Below are 19,085 nucleotides of genomic sequence, written 5' to 3' on the forward strand. Positions count from 1 at the left end.
AGCTACTGCAACTCAAACTTTCTGTACGAACGCAGATCCTTTTTCTCTATCCATCTGCTCGCTGAAGAAGCAAATTATCTCGGTTTAGAAGATTGACGGTTTCACACTGTTGTACGGAACTTGTTACTTTGTAACAGAGGAACCTTGGAAGAAGCAGCAACTTTTGTTGCAAATTATTGACACAGTTTTACATTTGCAAAACAAAGGACCATGACTCAATTCAACAAGGGACCAGTGTACGGGTTGACTGCAGAATTGAGAAGCAAGGTAAGCGTGACTATTAGGACTACAATTTTACATATCAAATTGATGCATTTAGATTTTTGTACGTTTTTATTTAGGAAACGAATTATTTGCATTCATCAAGTGGCCCACGTGAAACTGCTTCGCATCAGTCGGTGCATTCATTTCCCTCGATACGACCTGGAAATTGATTTCCTTTTATGGAAAGTGTGTGATGGCAAATGGCCACGTACTTCAGAAGCATATGAATGATGATCAGTCAATGTGCCCTTTGTCTTGTAAATGTTGTCCTGAAAAGGATAGTCTACCAGGTTACATAGTGCAGAATACCCCGCACAACAAATTGCAAATAGGTTGTAATTTAATGTCTTCAACATAATGAATCTCCACAGAGAATATGTCTGTTTTGGAACACTACCTTGGAAACTAGTGATCAACACACATCACCAACTAGGCTGTAATAAAAATATGTCCATTTTCGGGCCCCTTTTCCCAGACCTTTCACAAATGCAACCTTTAATTCGGCTACATAGTGATGCGGGATTTACAAATGTACAATACTCCTTTATGATCTTATTTGATGCTTCGGGTTCATGTCAAAGAAATGATGAAAGCTTCATGAATGAATGGCAAGGCCAACAACTCATTGTTGCTCCACCATAGTGGGTGGAGCCTGTATGGGCGGTGTAGGGGCCCCTATACTGCTGAGTGAAGTCTGCAGTACTAGACAACATCCTCGATAATGCATTCTCCTCGTCTGACCCCTCGGTAGTTTATTGTACTTTATATACCATCTAAAGCTGTAGCATTGCCTTCCTTGTCAGACCTTATCTCACATGGAATCAGTTTGCTACTATTCTTTTAAAGGGTGCCGTTAGATGTACCATGCAGCTCAGCTTTGAATAGATGAATGATGGGCTATGCCCCTTGCCAAGTCCTCTCCATGTTTTCTTGGCTTCTGCTTAGGGCTGGGTGATATGACCTAAAAAATTATATACAACATTTTTTCCTCAAACTTATGGACTATTCACAATATATATCTCTGAATAAGAGCAGATTTTTTGTGATAATCACTTATCTTGTTTTCAAGTCCGTCTATGAAAATGCCCTTTTTTGTTACAAATTTAACAGTAACCATGCATAATGTACATTCACTAATAATGACTAACTTATTGTAGCAGGCATTAAGCTTGGGGTGGCAGGGTAGCCTAGTGGTTAGAGTGTTGGACTAGTAACCAGAAGGTTGCAAGTTCAAATCCCCGAGCTGATTAGGTACAAATCTGTCGTTCTGCCCCTGTTCCTAGGCTGTCATTGAAAATAAGAATTTGCCGAGTTAAATAAAGGTAAAAATTTTTTTTAAAGCTATAGAAAATTAACTCAGGTCTCATAAACAATCTCTCAAGCATAAGCCCACATGCTAGTGAGTAACCAGCTAATCTTTATATTTCAAGTTTTAGCCAACTTGGATCTATTTGCTAGCTAACAAGGCAAAACAGTTGAATTGTTATGAACACACCCTTCTGTCTGCCTCCAACTGTTTGAACAGCATAGCATGCCTGTCCACTTTGTTCAGATGTTGAAATCAAGTGCCCTTATTTCTCAGAATGTGAACAAGTTGCTGATTCTTTATATAATAGCGTTTTATGCTTATTGTACATTTATAAAACACAGACTAGACAGCTAGTATAAAAGTCTTTGGCAAAAATGCTGCTAGCGGTAGGCCATACTAGCTACTGGATGCGCGACATGCGCGACAAACTAAGCATTCATTTTCCAGAATCAAGGTTCATAGATACTCTCGTTTGAATACTGTCTGCTCTGCGCGCAATTCCAGTAGTTGAGACATAAAAAGGGTATTGTTAAATAGGTTAACTTCTCCACTATTACGGCACAATAATGTCTCAATGTGTTTTGGTGTCCATATGAACGGTTCTGTTGGACCAAATGCAAATAGTGAGATGAAACCGCTTGTCAGAGAGGAAGAAGTGATCTCCCATCTTTGTTTGTGTGAGTGGCAGGAGGAGTGGCTTGATATGTGTAAACTGTAAACACACAGGAAGAGGAGAAGTGAGAGGTTTCACTCTCGCTAAAATCTGTCTCAAATAATCCCAATGCATTTCTATGGGCTTATTTTGGATCTAAGCTTGTCGTCTGCCTTCCTGCCTTTGGGACAACGACTCCCGTTGTTAGAGCGGAGATATGAGCATCTCGTCATTATATGCAGATCTCTGGTGTAAATGGGAAGGTGAACACAGCACAAGGAGAGAAGGAGACGAGACAAAAAAGACAGCATGAGAACAAACAGACGTAAACTCCCATATAGATTCTTGCGATGCAGGCATTTGGAACATCGCACAAAAACATAAATTCAAATTAATCTAATGAATTTGATATATCGCCCAACCCTACTTCTGTTCAATTGAGCACATTGTTCCTGGGGAGAACCCCAGATGGCCCAGAGGTCTATCAACCACATGTTCAGTCTGTCCCACACATTAACTAAAGAGGTGGATCACCTCCCTTTGTCTGGGTACAAATCTACTAGAAATCATCAGTACACCAGGAGTTTTTCCTGACCACCTAGCTTGACCCACTTATAGCTACTGAATATCTAGAGCCCAGAGTTTTCCCAGGTCAAGCCACATAGTCTGGAAAAACTTTCCCCAGTTGTTTTTATCTTTTTATACCGATATCCACAGCTCCTCTCCGGTGGATTCCCCCGGTACTGCTGCTCATTCCGTGCACCCGCTCTGGAGGTGTCACTGAACTGTTTCATTATGCACACCTGGTTCCCATTCCCCCTGATTAGTAATTGTATACATGTGCCCGCTGTTCACCATTGTTTTGTCAGTTATTGTTCCCATGTTCATTGGTCTTGTGAGTACCTGTGCTTTGTTGTTTTGGCTTTCGTGCTGCGTGCATTGTGTACTCGTTATTACAGGTCTCGTCCCATGTATTGTTATTACAGGTCTCGTCCCATGTATTGTTATTACAGGTCTCGTCCCATGTATTGTTATTACAGGTCTCGTCCCATGTATTGTTATTACAGGTCTCGTCCCATGTATTGTTATTACAGGTCTCGTCCCATGTATTGTTATTACAGGTCTCGTCCCATGTATTGTTATTACAGGTCTCGTCCCATGTATTGTTATTACAGGTCTCGTCCCATGTATTGTTATTACAGGTCTCGTCCCCATGTATTGTTATTATCTGTATTGTTATTACTGGTCTCGTCCCATGTATTGTTATTACAGGTCTCGTCCCATGTATTGTTATTACAGGTCTCGTCCCATGTATTGTTATTACAGGTCCCGTCCCATGTATTGTTATTACAGGTCTCGTCCCATGTATTGTTATTACAGGTCTCGTCCCATGTATTGTTATTACTGGTCTCGTCCCATGTATTGTTATTACAGGTCTCGTCCCATGTATTGTTATTACTGGTCTCGTCCCATGTATTGTTATTACAGGTCTCGTCCCATGTATTGTTATTACAGGTCTCGTCCCATGTATTGTTATTACAGGTCTCGTCCCATGTATTGTTATTACAGGTCTCGTCCCATGTATTGTTATTACAGGTCTCGTCCCATGTATTGTTATTACAGGTCTCGTCCCATGTATTGTTATTACTGGTCTCGTCCCATGTATTGTTATTACAGGTCTCGTCCGTCCATGTATTGTTATTACTGGTCTATGTATTGTTATTACAGGTCTCGTATCCCATGTATTGTTATTACAGGTCTCGTCCCATGTATTGTTATTACGGGTCTCGTCCATGTATTGTTATTACAGGTCTCGTCCCATGTGTTGTTATTACAGGTCTCGTCCCATGTATTGTTATTACAGGTCTCGTCCCATGTATTGTTATTACAGGTCTCGTCCCATGTATTGTTATTACAGGTCTCGTCCCATGTATTGTTATTACAGCTCTCGTCCCATGTATTGTTATTACAGGTCTCGTCCCATGTATTGTTATTACTGGTCTCGTCCCATGTATTGTTATTACAGGTCTCTTCCCATGTATTGTTATTACAGGTCTCGTCCCATGTATTGTTATTACTGGTCTCGTCCCATGTATTGTTATTACAGGTCTCGTCCCATGTATTGTTATTACAGGTCTCGTCCCATGTATTGTTATTACAGGTCTCGTCCCATGTATTGTTATTACAGGTCTCGTCCCATGTATTGTTATTACTGGTCTCGTCCCATGTATTGTTATTACTGGTCTCGTCCCATGTATTGTTATTACAGGTCTCGTCCCCGTGTATTGTTATTACAGGTCTCGTCCCATGTATTGTTATTACTGGTCTCGTCCCATGTATTGTTATTACAGGTCTCGTCCCATGTATTGTTATTACAGGTCTCGTCCCATGTATTGTTATTACAGGTCTCGTCCCATGTATTGTTATTACAGGTCTCGTCCCGTGTATTGTTATTACAGGTCTCGTCCCATGTATGATATTACAGGTCTCGTCCCATGTATTGTTATTACAGGTCTCGTCCCATGTATTGTTATTACAGGTCTCGTCCCATGTATTGTTATTACTGGTCTCGTCCCATGTATTGTTATTACAGGTCTCGTCCTATGTATTGTTATTACAGGTCTCGTCCCATGTATTGTTATTACAGGTCTCGTCCTATGTATTGTTATTACTGGTCTCGTCCCATGTATTGTTATTACTGGTCTCGTCCCATGTATTGTTATTACAGGTCTCGTCCTATGTATTGTTATTACAGGTCTCGTCCCATGTATTGTTATTACTGGTCTCGTCCCATGTATTGTTATTACGGGTCTCGTCCCGCGTATTTATTACAGGTTTAACCTCGTTTTTTTGTTTGGGTGGCATGTTTTCATGGAATGTTGTATTTTTGGGTAGAGTATTAAAACCCCCTATTACGTATTCCTGCGCCTGTCTCCAATAATTTATACAACGTGAAAGAATAACCAACCCTAAATGGAGACAGCGGGAATTGCCTGTCCGACGCACCCGCAACTTCTGCAGCTGCAACTGGCCCTTCCGAATCCGCCGCAATTTCGGGAAACTGGCCTGTCCAACGCCGACTCAACTTTGGTAGCTGCAACTGGCCTGTCCGACGTTGCTGCAACTGTTCCATCCGACGCTGTCGCAACTTCGACATCTGCAACTGGCCCATCTGATGCAACTTCGGCATCTGCAACTGGCCTGTCCGACGCAACTTCGGCATCTGCAACTGGCCTGTCCGATGCAACTTCGGCATCTGCAACTGGCCTGTCCGACGCAACTTCGGCATCTGCAACTGGCCTGTCCGACGCAACTTCGGCAGCTGCAACTGGCTTGTCCGACGCAACTTCGGCATCTGCAACTAGCCTGTCCGACGCAACTTCGGCGTCTGCAACTGGCCTGTCCCACGCAACTTCGGCATCTGCAACTGGCCTGTCCGACGCAACTTCGGCAGCTGCAACTGGCTTGTCCGACGCAACTTCGGCATCTGCAACTGGCCTGTCCAACGCAACTTCGGCATCTGCAACTGGCCTGTCCGACGCAACTTCGGCATCTGCAACTGGCCCATCCGACGCAAGGTAGCCGACAGGTAGCCTAGTGGGTAGAGTGTTGGACTAGAAACCGAAAGGTTGCAAGTTCAAATCCCTGAGCTGACAAGGTACAAATCTGTCGTTCTGCCCCTGAACAGGCAGTTAACCCACTGTTCCTAGGCCAGGGGGGGTACTGTCACAGATTCCCCTGGTACTGCTACTCATTCCGTGAACCAGCTCTGGAGGTCTACGTCACCAGCCTCTAGGCATCATTGAACTGTTTCATTACGCACAACTGGTTCCCATTCCCCCTGATTAGTAATTGTATACATGTGCCCTCTGTTCACCATTGTTTTGTCGGTTATTGCTCCCATGTCTGTTGGTCTTGTGAGTACCTGTGCTTTGTTGTTTTGGCTTTCGTGCTGCGTGTATTGTGTACTCGTTATTACGGGTCTCATCCCGTGAATTGTTGTGCACTTGTTATTAGAGGTGTTTTCCAGTGTATTGTTGTTACGGGTCTTGTCCCCTGTATTTATTAGAGTTTTAACCTCACTCTTTTGTTTGGGTTACATCCCTGTGTTTTTGTATAAGTGTTTGTTTTGGGCTTCGTCCCGTGCCTTTTCATGGCATGTTGTATTTTTTGGTGGAGTATTAAAAACCCCTATTACGTATTCCTGCCCTTGTCTCCAATCATTTATACAACGTGACACTTTTTTGTAATTTCACCCCCATTTAAATTGGCTCTCGAATTGTGTCATTCCATCCATGCAAAGCAGTGGTTCCATGAACTTCCTTCCCTTTCCCCGCTGTCTGCCAGTGTGAGCGGATACATTTTCCACGTTGTCTGCCAGAAGATACGCTTTATTAGAAGTCTGACGGAGATATGCCAGCCCTTCAGTGGTCTGCTTGTGGAAAATAATTATGTTTCATAGGAAGTGCCATAAATGTCTCTGAACTGTCAAGCGGCGCACAAAAACCTCAAAGCCAACCTCCCTTATAACTTTTTAGTATTTCTTTCTAGTGAAGATCTACGTTATGCAGTTCAGGAAAAGCCTTTGGGGCGGTTTCCCAGACCCAGCTTAAGCCTACTCCTGGAGGTAGAATCTCCATTGAAATGGCTTTTTAGGCCAGGAATATGCTTAAACTGAGTCTGGGAAACTGTCTGTAATAGTATAGTTAAAGCCCCAGTAGAGCCCTCCACACGGGTTTCTGGTCATGGTTCTTATGGTAACTCCTGGCAGGCTGGCACCCAGATGTGTTCCAGGAAGTAAATAGCTGATCACAATGGGAGGCTCCCATCACTTGGACGTCAAGACCACAGTAGGAGCTTTGGTGTGTGTGTCACTGGCTGTCGTCAGCATTACCTTACACAGCCTTTATTACATTGATGGTTAAAAAGCACTGCACAACATCTTCACAACTATGGCTGTGTCAAACAGCAACAACATGGGACATTGTACTGGTGTAGCAGGCATGGGTGATTGGAGTCTATCCCATTTCAACTCAGTGGATTCAGGATATTGATTATTGATTTGAAATGGCATTGACATCGTCCTATGTTTTTGTTAGCAGCTCAACACACATCCTCTGTCAATTGGTTTTGCATGTTAAGTGAGTTCTCCATTTTAAAAGGTCATGTTTACTGTACCCTTTTTTTTAGCTTTTATTAGTGTGATGCACTTTAACAGTTTGATTATTTTGGAATTTCTCAGGAAATGCTTTCATGTGCTGTTTATGAATACTTAACATGCATGAGAACAATAGAGCTCTACACTACAAACGATGTTGCTTTGTCCAGTAATTGAAGCAATGATGAAAGTGAATTAGCCTGCTTTGTAAATTCCCCTCTCCCTGGCTTTCAGCCATATCGCAAGTTGTGGCTTCCTGCATTGTGTTATCTGATACCGTCCAAAACGTTTCAACTATGCCAATACCTGGAATTATGTATCTGATACAGGGCTGAAACTGTTGCGGTTATACCTTTGTCTTTAGTGCTACAGTAGAGCTAACCTTTTGGTTACTGGGCCAACACTTTTAACCTCTAGGCTACCTGCTGCCCTACCTATACCCCTTCTGTAACCTACACCCCTAGTGAGAGATGCAGTACAGAGTTACAGTACATAGTGGGCTATACCGCTACAAACGTGTCCACATCATGAATACCCGAATGAGGAAACAAATAGAAAGAAGTGAAGGCCATAGAAAAGAGAAGGGTATTCAAGAATGTGCTTTCTTTTATGTGAACATTTAACATTCAACACCTACCCGTGAATCTCTCTACGAAGACGCAACTTGCGTCATTTTCAATAAGGATGAATTCAAGCCACCTTCCCTACACCTTTTCGCACTTCAAATGACTTTGGCCAAGCTCCTCTCATCACACCGTCCTTGTATCGTATCTGCAGCATTATGTGTCTGCAGCTACTTTTCTCTCCTGCTCACAACAGATGAGGCTGCGGTGAACATCATGTGCACGGTGCGTCTCATACATAGGACTTAAAATATATCCCCTGAAAACAGTATGTAAGGGTAGCCCATGTCCAGCCACACAGAGCACAGAAGACATGTTTTGTGGTGTTGGCTTGGCAGATAGTTGTTTGAGAGAGGTCTGAAGAGATTATGCTGAAGTGTTTCAGTCGGGAAATATTTGCATGTAACTGCCAGGAAAGACCCGACACTTGTTCTGTTTCACATAATTGAATGTAAATGCAAAAATAATTAAATATTCATATATTTAATCAAACTGGGGGCTCGTGTGTGCCTTCCCTTTTTAATTAGCTCTACCATCACAACACGCATGGCTGTTGGGAGGGAATGTCATGTTTTTGTTGAAACTCCTCTAAAGTGCTGATGTGGCCATCCTCCCTCTGTTGAGGAAGTCCCAGAGTGGCCCTTTAAACCCCACGCTGACACCTCAAGGAGAACAGGAAGGAGTCTTCCTTGAGTGCTGTTAATAAACACGGGCTATAATTGCCCTTCAAGAAAAACACAGGATGGAGCAGCAGCACTTTTTGTTTGTGACATATTGGGAGTCTTTTTTTTCTCCTTTCTGGTTATTTTTAGGTCAGGAGGATGTGTTCTAAGGATAACAGTAACATTTTGAGTCATGGCTCACTTTTGAGGATGGATAGAATCGAATTGGAAAAGGAAAAACTTTATTGTTCACACAATGTGGAAAATGGCCGCCTTCCAGCTTTACTTGAGACTCTGTTAACACGTTCTTACTGTATGTCAACAAACTAGTGCTGAACAATTAGTGCTTTTAAAGTCGGTTCGATTCTGAAAAAAAATATTACAATTTTCGATTTTGGTTTAGATTATTTGGGTTGAGTGCTGTAACAACACAGAATAAAACAATTCATAAGTCCCATAATGGTAGTGACTTCTCATTACTGCTTATCACTTATTAACCATTTATTCACGTTACTTTAATACAATAATTTAGTAACGGTGTATATTACATTTGTTTTATTTGATGACTTTATTATTTCATGCCAAGTCATCATCTCATCTCTATAGAGCTGCTGTCTGACAAAATCACTATTTTGTAGTTCTTCAAAGTAAGTAATGCATACTTGTATGACTGCTGAATAAATACCAACTATCAATCACTTGGAATATGTATTTCCAGAGATACCTTGCGAAGCAAAAGCTGCTCTCTATATCGCCTTACGATCGCACATTCTTCTCTCTTCTGTAGCAGACGTAAAAGAAATACAGACTGGACAGGTGGATGGATTCTGCACAATGGATTCTGTTCATTGAAGTTAATTACCATGTTTTATGCACTAAACTATATATGCAGAAAATTGGCCTGTTGGAAACTACAACTCCCTACTACATGGCACAGTTCAGGCTGGATCTGATTTATTTCTAGAGAAACTAGAAATTTTTCTGTGAGCATTGAGCTCACAGAAAAAAAACTCAAAATGGAATTCAAATAATTTAACAGAGTTGGTCAAGTAGGTGTTTAAAAATGGGTGAATCGCTTAGCACTACAACAAACAGCAATATGACAATGGGCCTAGGGCGACATAAACAGACATGGTGAATTGTTTCTACCTCACCACACGCTCATCATCATTGCATCATCATTGCATCATTCCACTCCATTCCACTCCATCATTCCACTCCAGAGCCACGGAAGGTTAATCATTTATTAACGCCTCACCAGCTGTCTCTATTGTCAAGGCTCCATTCAATGCTATTTCCTCTCCAATAAATGGATAACCAATATTTGGACAGATTGTGGGTTTTGTGGTAACAAACAGTAAGAGGTTTTTGGAGGACAAAGCCTGTGATTTTTGCAACATGCAGTACAGTAAAGTCATATCCATAAGGAGCGGCCCGTTTACAATAAGGCAATCTCGTTCTTTTTCAGTCCAGATGTTGTCTCCATTCCCCAGACCCATCAGGAAATGCTTCCAGTTGCGTGGGCAGGAGTGGTAGCATAAGACAAGGGGGTTTCTTTCTCTGCATGCCTGAGAAAAGAGAAAGATGAACCCATTTCTGCTTTACTCCCCCTCTTTCCTCTCTGAATGCCTAGCTAGCTCTGCTCTATCAAGTCCCAAGAACACTGGAGCTATTGTTGGGCTATAGAGGAGAGATTGCTAGATCCGAACAGGAACTGTTCACACTCCCTTCTGTCAGCCATCCACGGGACGTTTTAAAGGCCCAGTGCAGTCAAAAACTTGATTTCCCTGTGCTTTGTATATATTTCCACACCGAGATTGGAATAATACTGTGAACTTGTGAAAATTATGATAATGGACTTTTTAGTGAAAGAGCTGGTTGAAAAGACTGCCTGGAATTTCAGGTTGTTTTGGTGGGATATTATGGAACATCGCTTGGGTCTTTGCGTGTAAAAAAAATATACACATCAAATAGTGTTATTTGACGTGTCAAATAAGCTTGTTGACCAATCAGGACCTGAATATGACTGCACGTCACATAATAATTTAACGCGTTCATGACTTTTTTACGTAGTTGTTACACATTGATTACACTATCACTCGTATTTCATATGTCACAACGATTCATCGATACGTATGCTATGATGCTGGTAAAGTTGTCTCACGCACCTACAATGCTGGTCATAAACAAAGCTAGCTAGCTGATGGATGCAAAACACTGTTCTTCCCCAAAAACAAAGCAAAACAGTTAGCTAGCTAACTATATAGCTAAGTGTCATCATCAAAAATAACCCTAATTAATGAAACTGTTCTTATTTGATTAATGGAGGTCAGACCATCTATGTGAAGCTAGCCCAAATAAGGATTAGCCACAATAGTAGACGTTGTGGTTAGCCTTCAAATTAAAAGTATATCATTGACAGTGATGCAAATGAATATAAAAAGTAGAATTATGCTATAATTGAATAGATCATAATAAACAAGGTTATATAAAATCAACAAAAGACTAATGGTTAATTTGACAAATCTGTTGAAATCACACTGGATGTATTAGACTTTAGAATTGCATTGGGGGCATACTTGTTTCACTGTACAGCCTTTCCTATGGATTGTGGATCAATGATGTGGCGTATCAGTCTATTCAGTGACACCCAGAGAACATTAGCATTGTAGCTCTTATTGCGGGACTCTGAAACAACTGAATTGAGCCATATTTATTGTCAATCTACTATGTGTATTGAGCGTTACTCCAGAGGAAAAACGATACTGCGTGGATGTTTTGGAGTCTGATAACTCTGAGGAGGATGTTGGGAAGAGTATTCTCTCATTCTCTTGGTTGTTGGTGCAGTGGGGGGGTTCTTGGGGGTGGGGAATGGAATTAATTGTATTTTTTCTTTGTCTTCTTCCGGGGGGGGCTGTGGGAGTGGTCTCGTATGGTTGAGGGACAGCTATTGGGGAACTGTGGGGGGGATCTTGGAGGGTTCGGGTTTCACAAGATTTTGATCATGAAAAAGGAAACTATGACATATATTTTATATCATTATCATGCACACGCACCCTCACACATAAGGATGGCTCTGTTGAGGAAAGACTGATACATGATTGATAGTGTCTTGTTGCTGTATTGTTTGTCCTTCATGTTCTAATAATTTAATGTTACCCCTTCCTTGTGTTTTTTTTGTAATTTTTTTTTTTTAAATAAAAAATATCTTGGGTATTGAGTAGACTGATACTCCATTTTGTTGATCCCCAGTCCTTAGGTAAAGCTGTACAGTGCGATATGAATGTGAATACACACAATAGGCTGACTGGGGAGGTGATTTCAGACAGTCACAATCCCGCGATAAGAGCTACAGTCCCACGATAACGCTAAACTCTTCACAGTTGTGTTCTGTGGGTGTCACTGAGTAGACTGATACCCCATTTCATTGCTTCACATTCCAACCTTGTTTAACATTATCTAGTCTAAATATGGCATGAATCCACCAATTGTAACCTTCTGCATCACTTCCAAATAGGTACTTTTATTTTGAAGGCAAACCGCAAATTCCACTATTGTGCCTAATCGTAATTGTGGCTAGCTTCACAACACATAACCCGGTCCGGTCGAGCCTCACTAGCCAGATGAAGCAACCTGGCTGTTTATAACGTTAGCTTTGCGCAACGGGGTTACGTAGTTGGCTAGCTATTTATTTTCATGAACTGAAGTTAAATTTCAATAGGTGAACAACACGTGGCTACCGAGGTAATACTTATTCGCAAGGATTCCTAAATCATTGCTAAGAATAATGAAAATGACTGCAAATTCAGCACACACAACATTCTATAATAGAATTGTGTTATTTGACATGTCATTGGGGCGGCAGCATAGCCTAGTGGTTAGAATGTTGGACTAGTAACCAAAAGGTTGCAAGATGGAATCCCCGAGCTGACAAGGTACAACGTTCTGCCCCTGAACAAGCCCACTGTTCCTAGGTTATCATTGAAAATAAGAATTTGTTCTTATCTGACTTGCCTAGTTAAATAAAGAATTTTTTTTAATTAAAAGCTTATTTAATGTGTCAAATTATGTTATTTGACGTGTATCTTTTTTGACCGGCAAAGACCCAAACAGAGTTCCATGGGATGGAGTTTTGGCTATCCACAGTGACATCACCATGCGTAAATTAGTTCGACCAATAAGTAACAGTTCCAAGCCTCTCTCCCAATAATGGCACATTTTCTGTTTTCCATTGCCCACTTAGACCTCTCTCAGACAGTTCTAGCAAAATTCTTGCTTGAGAAATTGCACTTTGTTAAGAAGCTATTTTTACACCTTTTTGGCCATTTAAATGAAAACAGTCACAGTAAGGTACTTAATTGTTACCCAGAAATGATTTGATATTGAGAAAAAATGGCTGCATTGGACATTTTTTTAAAGGACTCCCTGTGTAGGACATGAGTCTCATAGTAACGGCTAGCATAGCGTAGCTTGTTTGGCACGACACAAGGTTGCGAGGGGCACTTTTTCCTTTATCTACCTTTCACATTGAACTCTGACCCTTCCAGCTTGTTATCGAAGTCGGATGAATTATTTCAGGGACATCACATCAACTTTCCCCTCCTTTTAACCACATTGAAGACTCTTTGCCCTTTTTGAAGACTGCTGGTCTTTGTAGGAACGGCGGCCATCTTTCTTACACACAGCCTTTGAGCAATACTGAAATAATTGTTTTCCCTTTTCATCTTGATGACAGATTTCAGATTTGACTCTGTCAAGGCTCTCATGTTGGCGGGTGATGAACTATTAGGCACAAACGTTTGGTTTGTTATGTGTGTGAAGGGTGATGAACTGTTAGAAACAGTTAAAGTGGGAGTTTTTATGTGTGAGGTTGATGCGATTTCAGCCCCCTCACACTGAAGACTTCTTTCAGCAGAGGTTAGACTCTGAATGTGGAGGATTAGGCCTATCACAGATGGCTCTGAACCTTTGGAATACCTCTACTTGCTTGTTTTCACCATAGTCAGCAAGAGGTGCTGGTTTTGTGTGTGTGTGTGTGTGTCACTCAAGTGCAGCGTGTGTGTTTTAATAAATTGCAGATGAGGGATCTCTTGGATCTACCTCGGCTCCTCCTAGCTAAACACACACTGCCCACATTCTCAAACACACACCACACACACACACACACACACACACACACACACACACACACACACACACACACACACACACACACACACACACACACACACACACACACACACACACACACACACACACCTTGAAGAGGTGGTATTGCCAATGGCTTTTTGTTTTTGAGGTTGATAGAAACTTGGAGGTTTTGTTACTTTGAGATATCTTTGTATTGTTCAGGTTCGGTACCTAACATTTTATTCCATACATTTGCATGGAAGTCAATTGCCCATGGCTCACAATCTCTGTTATTGAAATATTTAGTGAAATAATAATTCATTTAAAAAAAGTATATGTTTGATACACTGAGGTTGTATTGTGAACAGTTGCATTTTTGTTACACAGCCATCAATAGGGTTTGCATTTTCCTGTCCAAAGACCTTGTAAGAGTCAGACTGTCTCCTTGATATCCAGGTACACTGTATGTAGTGTCTGAACCCTTCTGGTTTCCCCATGAGGCAGTCAGATCTGTGCTTGCGTGCCAGACTGAGGATGCACTACAGTAATTTGAGCTGCGAGGAAGAAACCTGGTCGATCGCTATTCCACATTCCTTCTGTATGGGGAAACTACTGACTCCAGCGTTGTTACTGTACCATAACTTGCTTGGGCTGCTCCTGTGGCGCAGCGAGGAAAAACAATACCTCCTTAGTCGATAATTAGCCCTAGAGCCGTATGTATTGTCTCAGTGCTGATCTAGGATCAGTTTAGCATTTTAGAACATAATGAATAAGATTACATGGACAGGGGAGTCGTGATCCTAGATCAGCACTCTGAGGTGTGCATGCGGCATCCTGAGTGCTTTCTCTTGATTAATTAGCGAAAGCAGCAAGATGGTGCTGACAGACATGGCCGCTCTGCTTCTTGCTCCTAAGCAACTTTGGAGTATTTTGGTTTTTTTGTGTGTTATTTCTGACATTATTAGCCCAGAACGGTTTTTGTGTTATTACATACATCTGGAAATAACTTCTGGAAATCAGAGTGGCGGTAACGACCAGGAATAGGACTTTCCTGAATTCAACCCTTTGTTCGTACCCCCAAGGGCAATTGGACTTATCCCAGAGGCTGCTCCATGTCGCTGTGGACGTAGAAGAGGTATTCAGAGTGGACTTCTAGTCTGACTCAGGATGCGGGCACACCATCCACCGCTTCCAAGTATATTACTCACTTACTGTCTCTGGACAATAAAGTAGATGAGCTCAGGGTGAGGATCTCCTTCCAGAGAGATGTCAGGGACTGTAACATACTCTGTTTCACGGGAATCATGGCTCTCTCGGGATATACTCTCCCCTTCCATACAGCCAGCTGTGTTCTCAGTTCATCCCACAGACCGGAATAAAGAAATCTCCGGGAAGAAGAAAGGCGGGGTGTATAGTTCATGATTAACTACTCATGGTGCGATTGTGATAACATACAGAACCTTTTGTTCACCTGACCTAAAATACCTCACAATCAAATGCCGACCATATTACCTCCCAAGATAATTATTTTCGGTTATAGTCACAGCCGTGGAAATTCCCCCTCAAGCCGATACCATGACGGCCCTCAAGGAACTACACTGGACTTTATGAAAACTGGAAATCACATATCTTGAGGCTGCATTTATTGTAGCTGGAATTTTTATCAAAGCATATTTGAGTAAAACGATGCCGAAGTTCTATCAACTCCTTGACTGTAGTACTCGCTTAGGAAAAACACTAGATCACTGCCACTCACCTTTTCGAGGTGCCTACAAGGCCCTCAGATCGCGACTCCATTTTGGTCCTCCCTCCCTATAGGCAGAAACTCAAACAGGAAGTACCCGTTCTACGGTCTATTCAATGCTGGTCTGACCAATCAGAATCCATGCATCAAGATTGTTTTGATCACGCAGACTGGGATATGTTCCGGGTAGCCTCTGAAAATAACATTGACGCTTACATGGACACGGTGACTGAGTTCATCAGGAAGTGTAGGGGATGTTGTTCCCACAGTGACTATTAAAACCTACCCAAACCAGAATCCGTGGAAGGCATTCGCGCAAAACTGAAAGTGTGAACCACCGCTTTTAACCATGACTGGGTGACTGGAAATATGGTTGAATACAAATAGTGTAGTTATTCCCTGCGTAAGGCAATCAAACAGGCAAAACGTCAGTATAGAGTCGCAATTCAACGGCTCAGACGAGATGTACAGTACCAGTCAAAAGTTTGGACACACCTAATAGTGAAGACATCAAAAATATAAAATAAAACATGTGGAATCATGTAGTAACCTAAAAAGTGTTCAACAAATAAATATATATTTGAGATTCTTAAAAGTAGCCACCCTTTGCCTTGATGACATGAAGCTGGTTGAGAGAATGCCAAGAGTGTGCAAAGCTGTCATCAAGGCGAAGGGTGGCTACTTTGAAGAGTCTCAAATATAAAATGTATTTTGATTTGTTTAACACTTTTTTTGGTTACTACATGATTCCATGTGTTATTTCATAGTTGATGTCTTCACTTATTCTACAATGTAGAAAATAGTAAACAGTAAAGAAAAACCCTTGAATGAGTAGGTGTGTCCACACGTTTAACTTGCACTGTATGTGGCAGGGTGTACAGACAATCACGGATTACAAAGGGAAAACCAGCCACGGCGCGGTCACCGACGTCTTGCTCCCAGACAAGCTAAACACATTCTTTGCCCACTTTGGGGACAGCAAGGAGTCATCATACCAGGTAGTCCTGTGGCATGGTCCTAGGGCTCAGGTCCCCTGAGAGAGAGAAAGAAAGAACGCGAAAAAGAGAGAATTAGAGAGAGCATACTTAAATTCACACAGGACACCAGATAAGACAGGAGAAATACTCCAGATATAACAGACTGACCCTAGCCCCTGGACACATAAACTACTGCAGCATAAATACTGGAGGCTGAGACAGGAGGGGTCAGGAGACACTGTGGCCCCATCTGATGATACCCCCGGACAGAGCCAAACAGGCAGGATATAACCACACCCACTTTGCCAAAGCACAGCCCCCACACCACTAGAAGGATATCTTCAACCACCAACTTATCATCCTGAGACAAGGCCGAGTATAGCCCACAAAGATCCCCGCCACGGCACAACCCAAGGGGGGTGCAAACCCAGACAGGAAGACCATGCCAGTGACTCAACCCACTCAAGTGACGCACCCCTCCTGGGGACGGCATGGAAGAGAATCAGCAAGCCAGTGACTCAGGCCCCGTAACAGGGTTAGAGGCAGAGAATCCCAGTGGAGAGAGGGGAACCGGCAGTCTATCGCAGTCTGCTATCCTCACTTGCTTCAAGATGTCCACCATTGTTCCTTTACCCAAGAAAGCAAAGGTAACTGAACTAAATGGCCATCACCCCGTAGCAATCACTTCTGTCATCATGAAGTGTTTTGAGAGACTAGTTAAGGATCATATCACCTCTACCTTCCCTGACACCCTAGACCCACTTCAATTTGCTTACCGCCCCAATTTATTTATTTATTTATTTTTATTTAACCAGGTAGGCTTGTTGAGAACAAGTTTTCATTTGCAACTGCGACCTGGCCAAGATAAAACAAAGCAGTTCGATACATACAACAACACAGAGTCACACATGGAATAAACAAACATAATAATAATACAGTAGAAAAGTCTCTTTACAATATGTGAAAATTAGGTAGGATAAGGGAGGTAAGGCCATGGTGGCGAAGTAATTACAATATAGCAATTAAACACTGGAATGGTTGAATGTGCAAGTAGAGATCCTGGGGTGCAAAGGAGCAAGATAAATAAATAAATACAGTATGGGGATGAGGTAGATTGGATGGGCTATTTACAGATCAGCTATGTACAGGTGCAGTGATCTGTGAGCTGCTCTGACAGCTGGTGCTTAAAGCTAGTGAGAGAGGTAAGTCTCCAGCTTTAGTGATTTTTGCAGTTTGTTCCAGTCATTGGCTGCAGAGAACTGGAAGGAGAGGCGGCTAAAGGAATAATTGGCTTAGGGGGTGACCAGTGAGATATACCTGCTTTAGCGCGTGCTACAGGTGGGTGCTGCTATGGTGACCAGTGAGCTGAGATAAGGTGGGGCTTTACCTAGCAGAGACTTGTAGATGACCTGGAGCCAGTGGGTTTGGCGTTGAGTATGAAGTGAGGGCCAGCCAACGAGCGCATACAGGTTGCAGTGGTGGGTAGTATATGGGGCTTTGGTGACAAAACGGATGGCACTGTGATAGACTGCATCCGATTTGTTGAGTAGAATGTTGGAGGCTATTTTGTAAATTACATCGCCGAAGTCGAGGATTGGTAGGATGGTCAATTTTACGAGGGTATGTTGGCAGCATGAGTGAAGGATGCTTTGTTGCGAAATAGGAAGCCGATTCACCCATGAGTGCGTGGCCACTCGTGCCTCCAACCCAATCATCAAATTTGCAGACGACACAACGGTAGTAGGCCTGATTACCAACAATGACGAGACAGCCTACAGGGAGGAGGTGAGGGCCCTGGCGGAGTGGGGCCAGGAAAATAAAGTCTCTCAACATCAACAAAACGAAGGAGCTGATTGTGAACTTCAGAAAACAGTAGAGGGAGCATGGCCCTATCCACAGCCCAGGGCTTTCACCAAGCAGCCTATGAATGCTCATTAAGACGGCTGAGGGCAATATCCCTCTAATGTCTCCCTCTGCTATCTCATGTAACGTTGTCTCTGATATGTTTTCATGGAATTTTAAGACACTTCATTGCTCAGGACATCTCAGGAGTCTTTCTATCTTGCGTTCTGTGTTTCTGTGTTTCTGTCTGTCTGTCTGTCTTTCTCTCTCTCCTTCAAGTCATTGGGTAAAGCAACAGTGTTAGTCTGGACTGGGGAATCTGTGGAGCCGTCCCCTAAAGCCAGGGTTCAGTCATGGGGCAGCGGTCCATGTAATTTCCTGTGTGTCTTACCACTCCTGGCAACAGGCCACACAGCAGTGATGTGAGGGAGAGGAGAGACGAGTGTTTTCCCAAAAAACAGACCTTTAGAACGATATGTGATAGATCGGCTTTGGCTTCAGTTTAAAAGCTTTGGCCTTCTGTTGTGAGGAATGAAGCGTAACCTCAAGTGACTTTCTCTTTAAGAAAATACATGAATGGATAGAATGGATTGTTTTCCCATTTGGTTTTAATTGTATAATGCTTTTTCAAATGTTCTGTATTTAGATTGGGCTAAAAGCCCCATAAATGATTGTGCAAGTCTATCCATTAAACAGACCTAATCTAACTTTCCCAAGGAGTAGG

The 19,085-nt window shown here is 42.4% G+C and overlaps 1 protein-coding gene across 1 annotated transcript in view; it reads left to right on the forward strand.

Annotated features, from left to right (window-relative positions):
• The window catches only part of LOC118395194 (calponin-3-like), a 31,801-nt gene continuing 12,716 nt past the window's right edge, over positions 1 to 19,085 (forward strand). Inside the window, exon 1 of the mRNA XM_052463536.1 lies at positions 1 to 267. Coding sequence (XP_052319496.1) covers positions 211 to 267 — 57 coding nt within the window. The 5' untranslated portion in view covers positions 1 to 210. The remainder of the gene's footprint in view (positions 268 to 19,085) is intronic.

This window comes from Oncorhynchus keta, chromosome 15, assembly GCF_023373465.1.
Source record: "Oncorhynchus keta strain PuntledgeMale-10-30-2019 chromosome 15, Oket_V2, whole genome shotgun sequence".
Classification (NCBI taxonomy): Eukaryota; Metazoa; Chordata; class Actinopteri; order Salmoniformes; family Salmonidae; genus Oncorhynchus; species Oncorhynchus keta.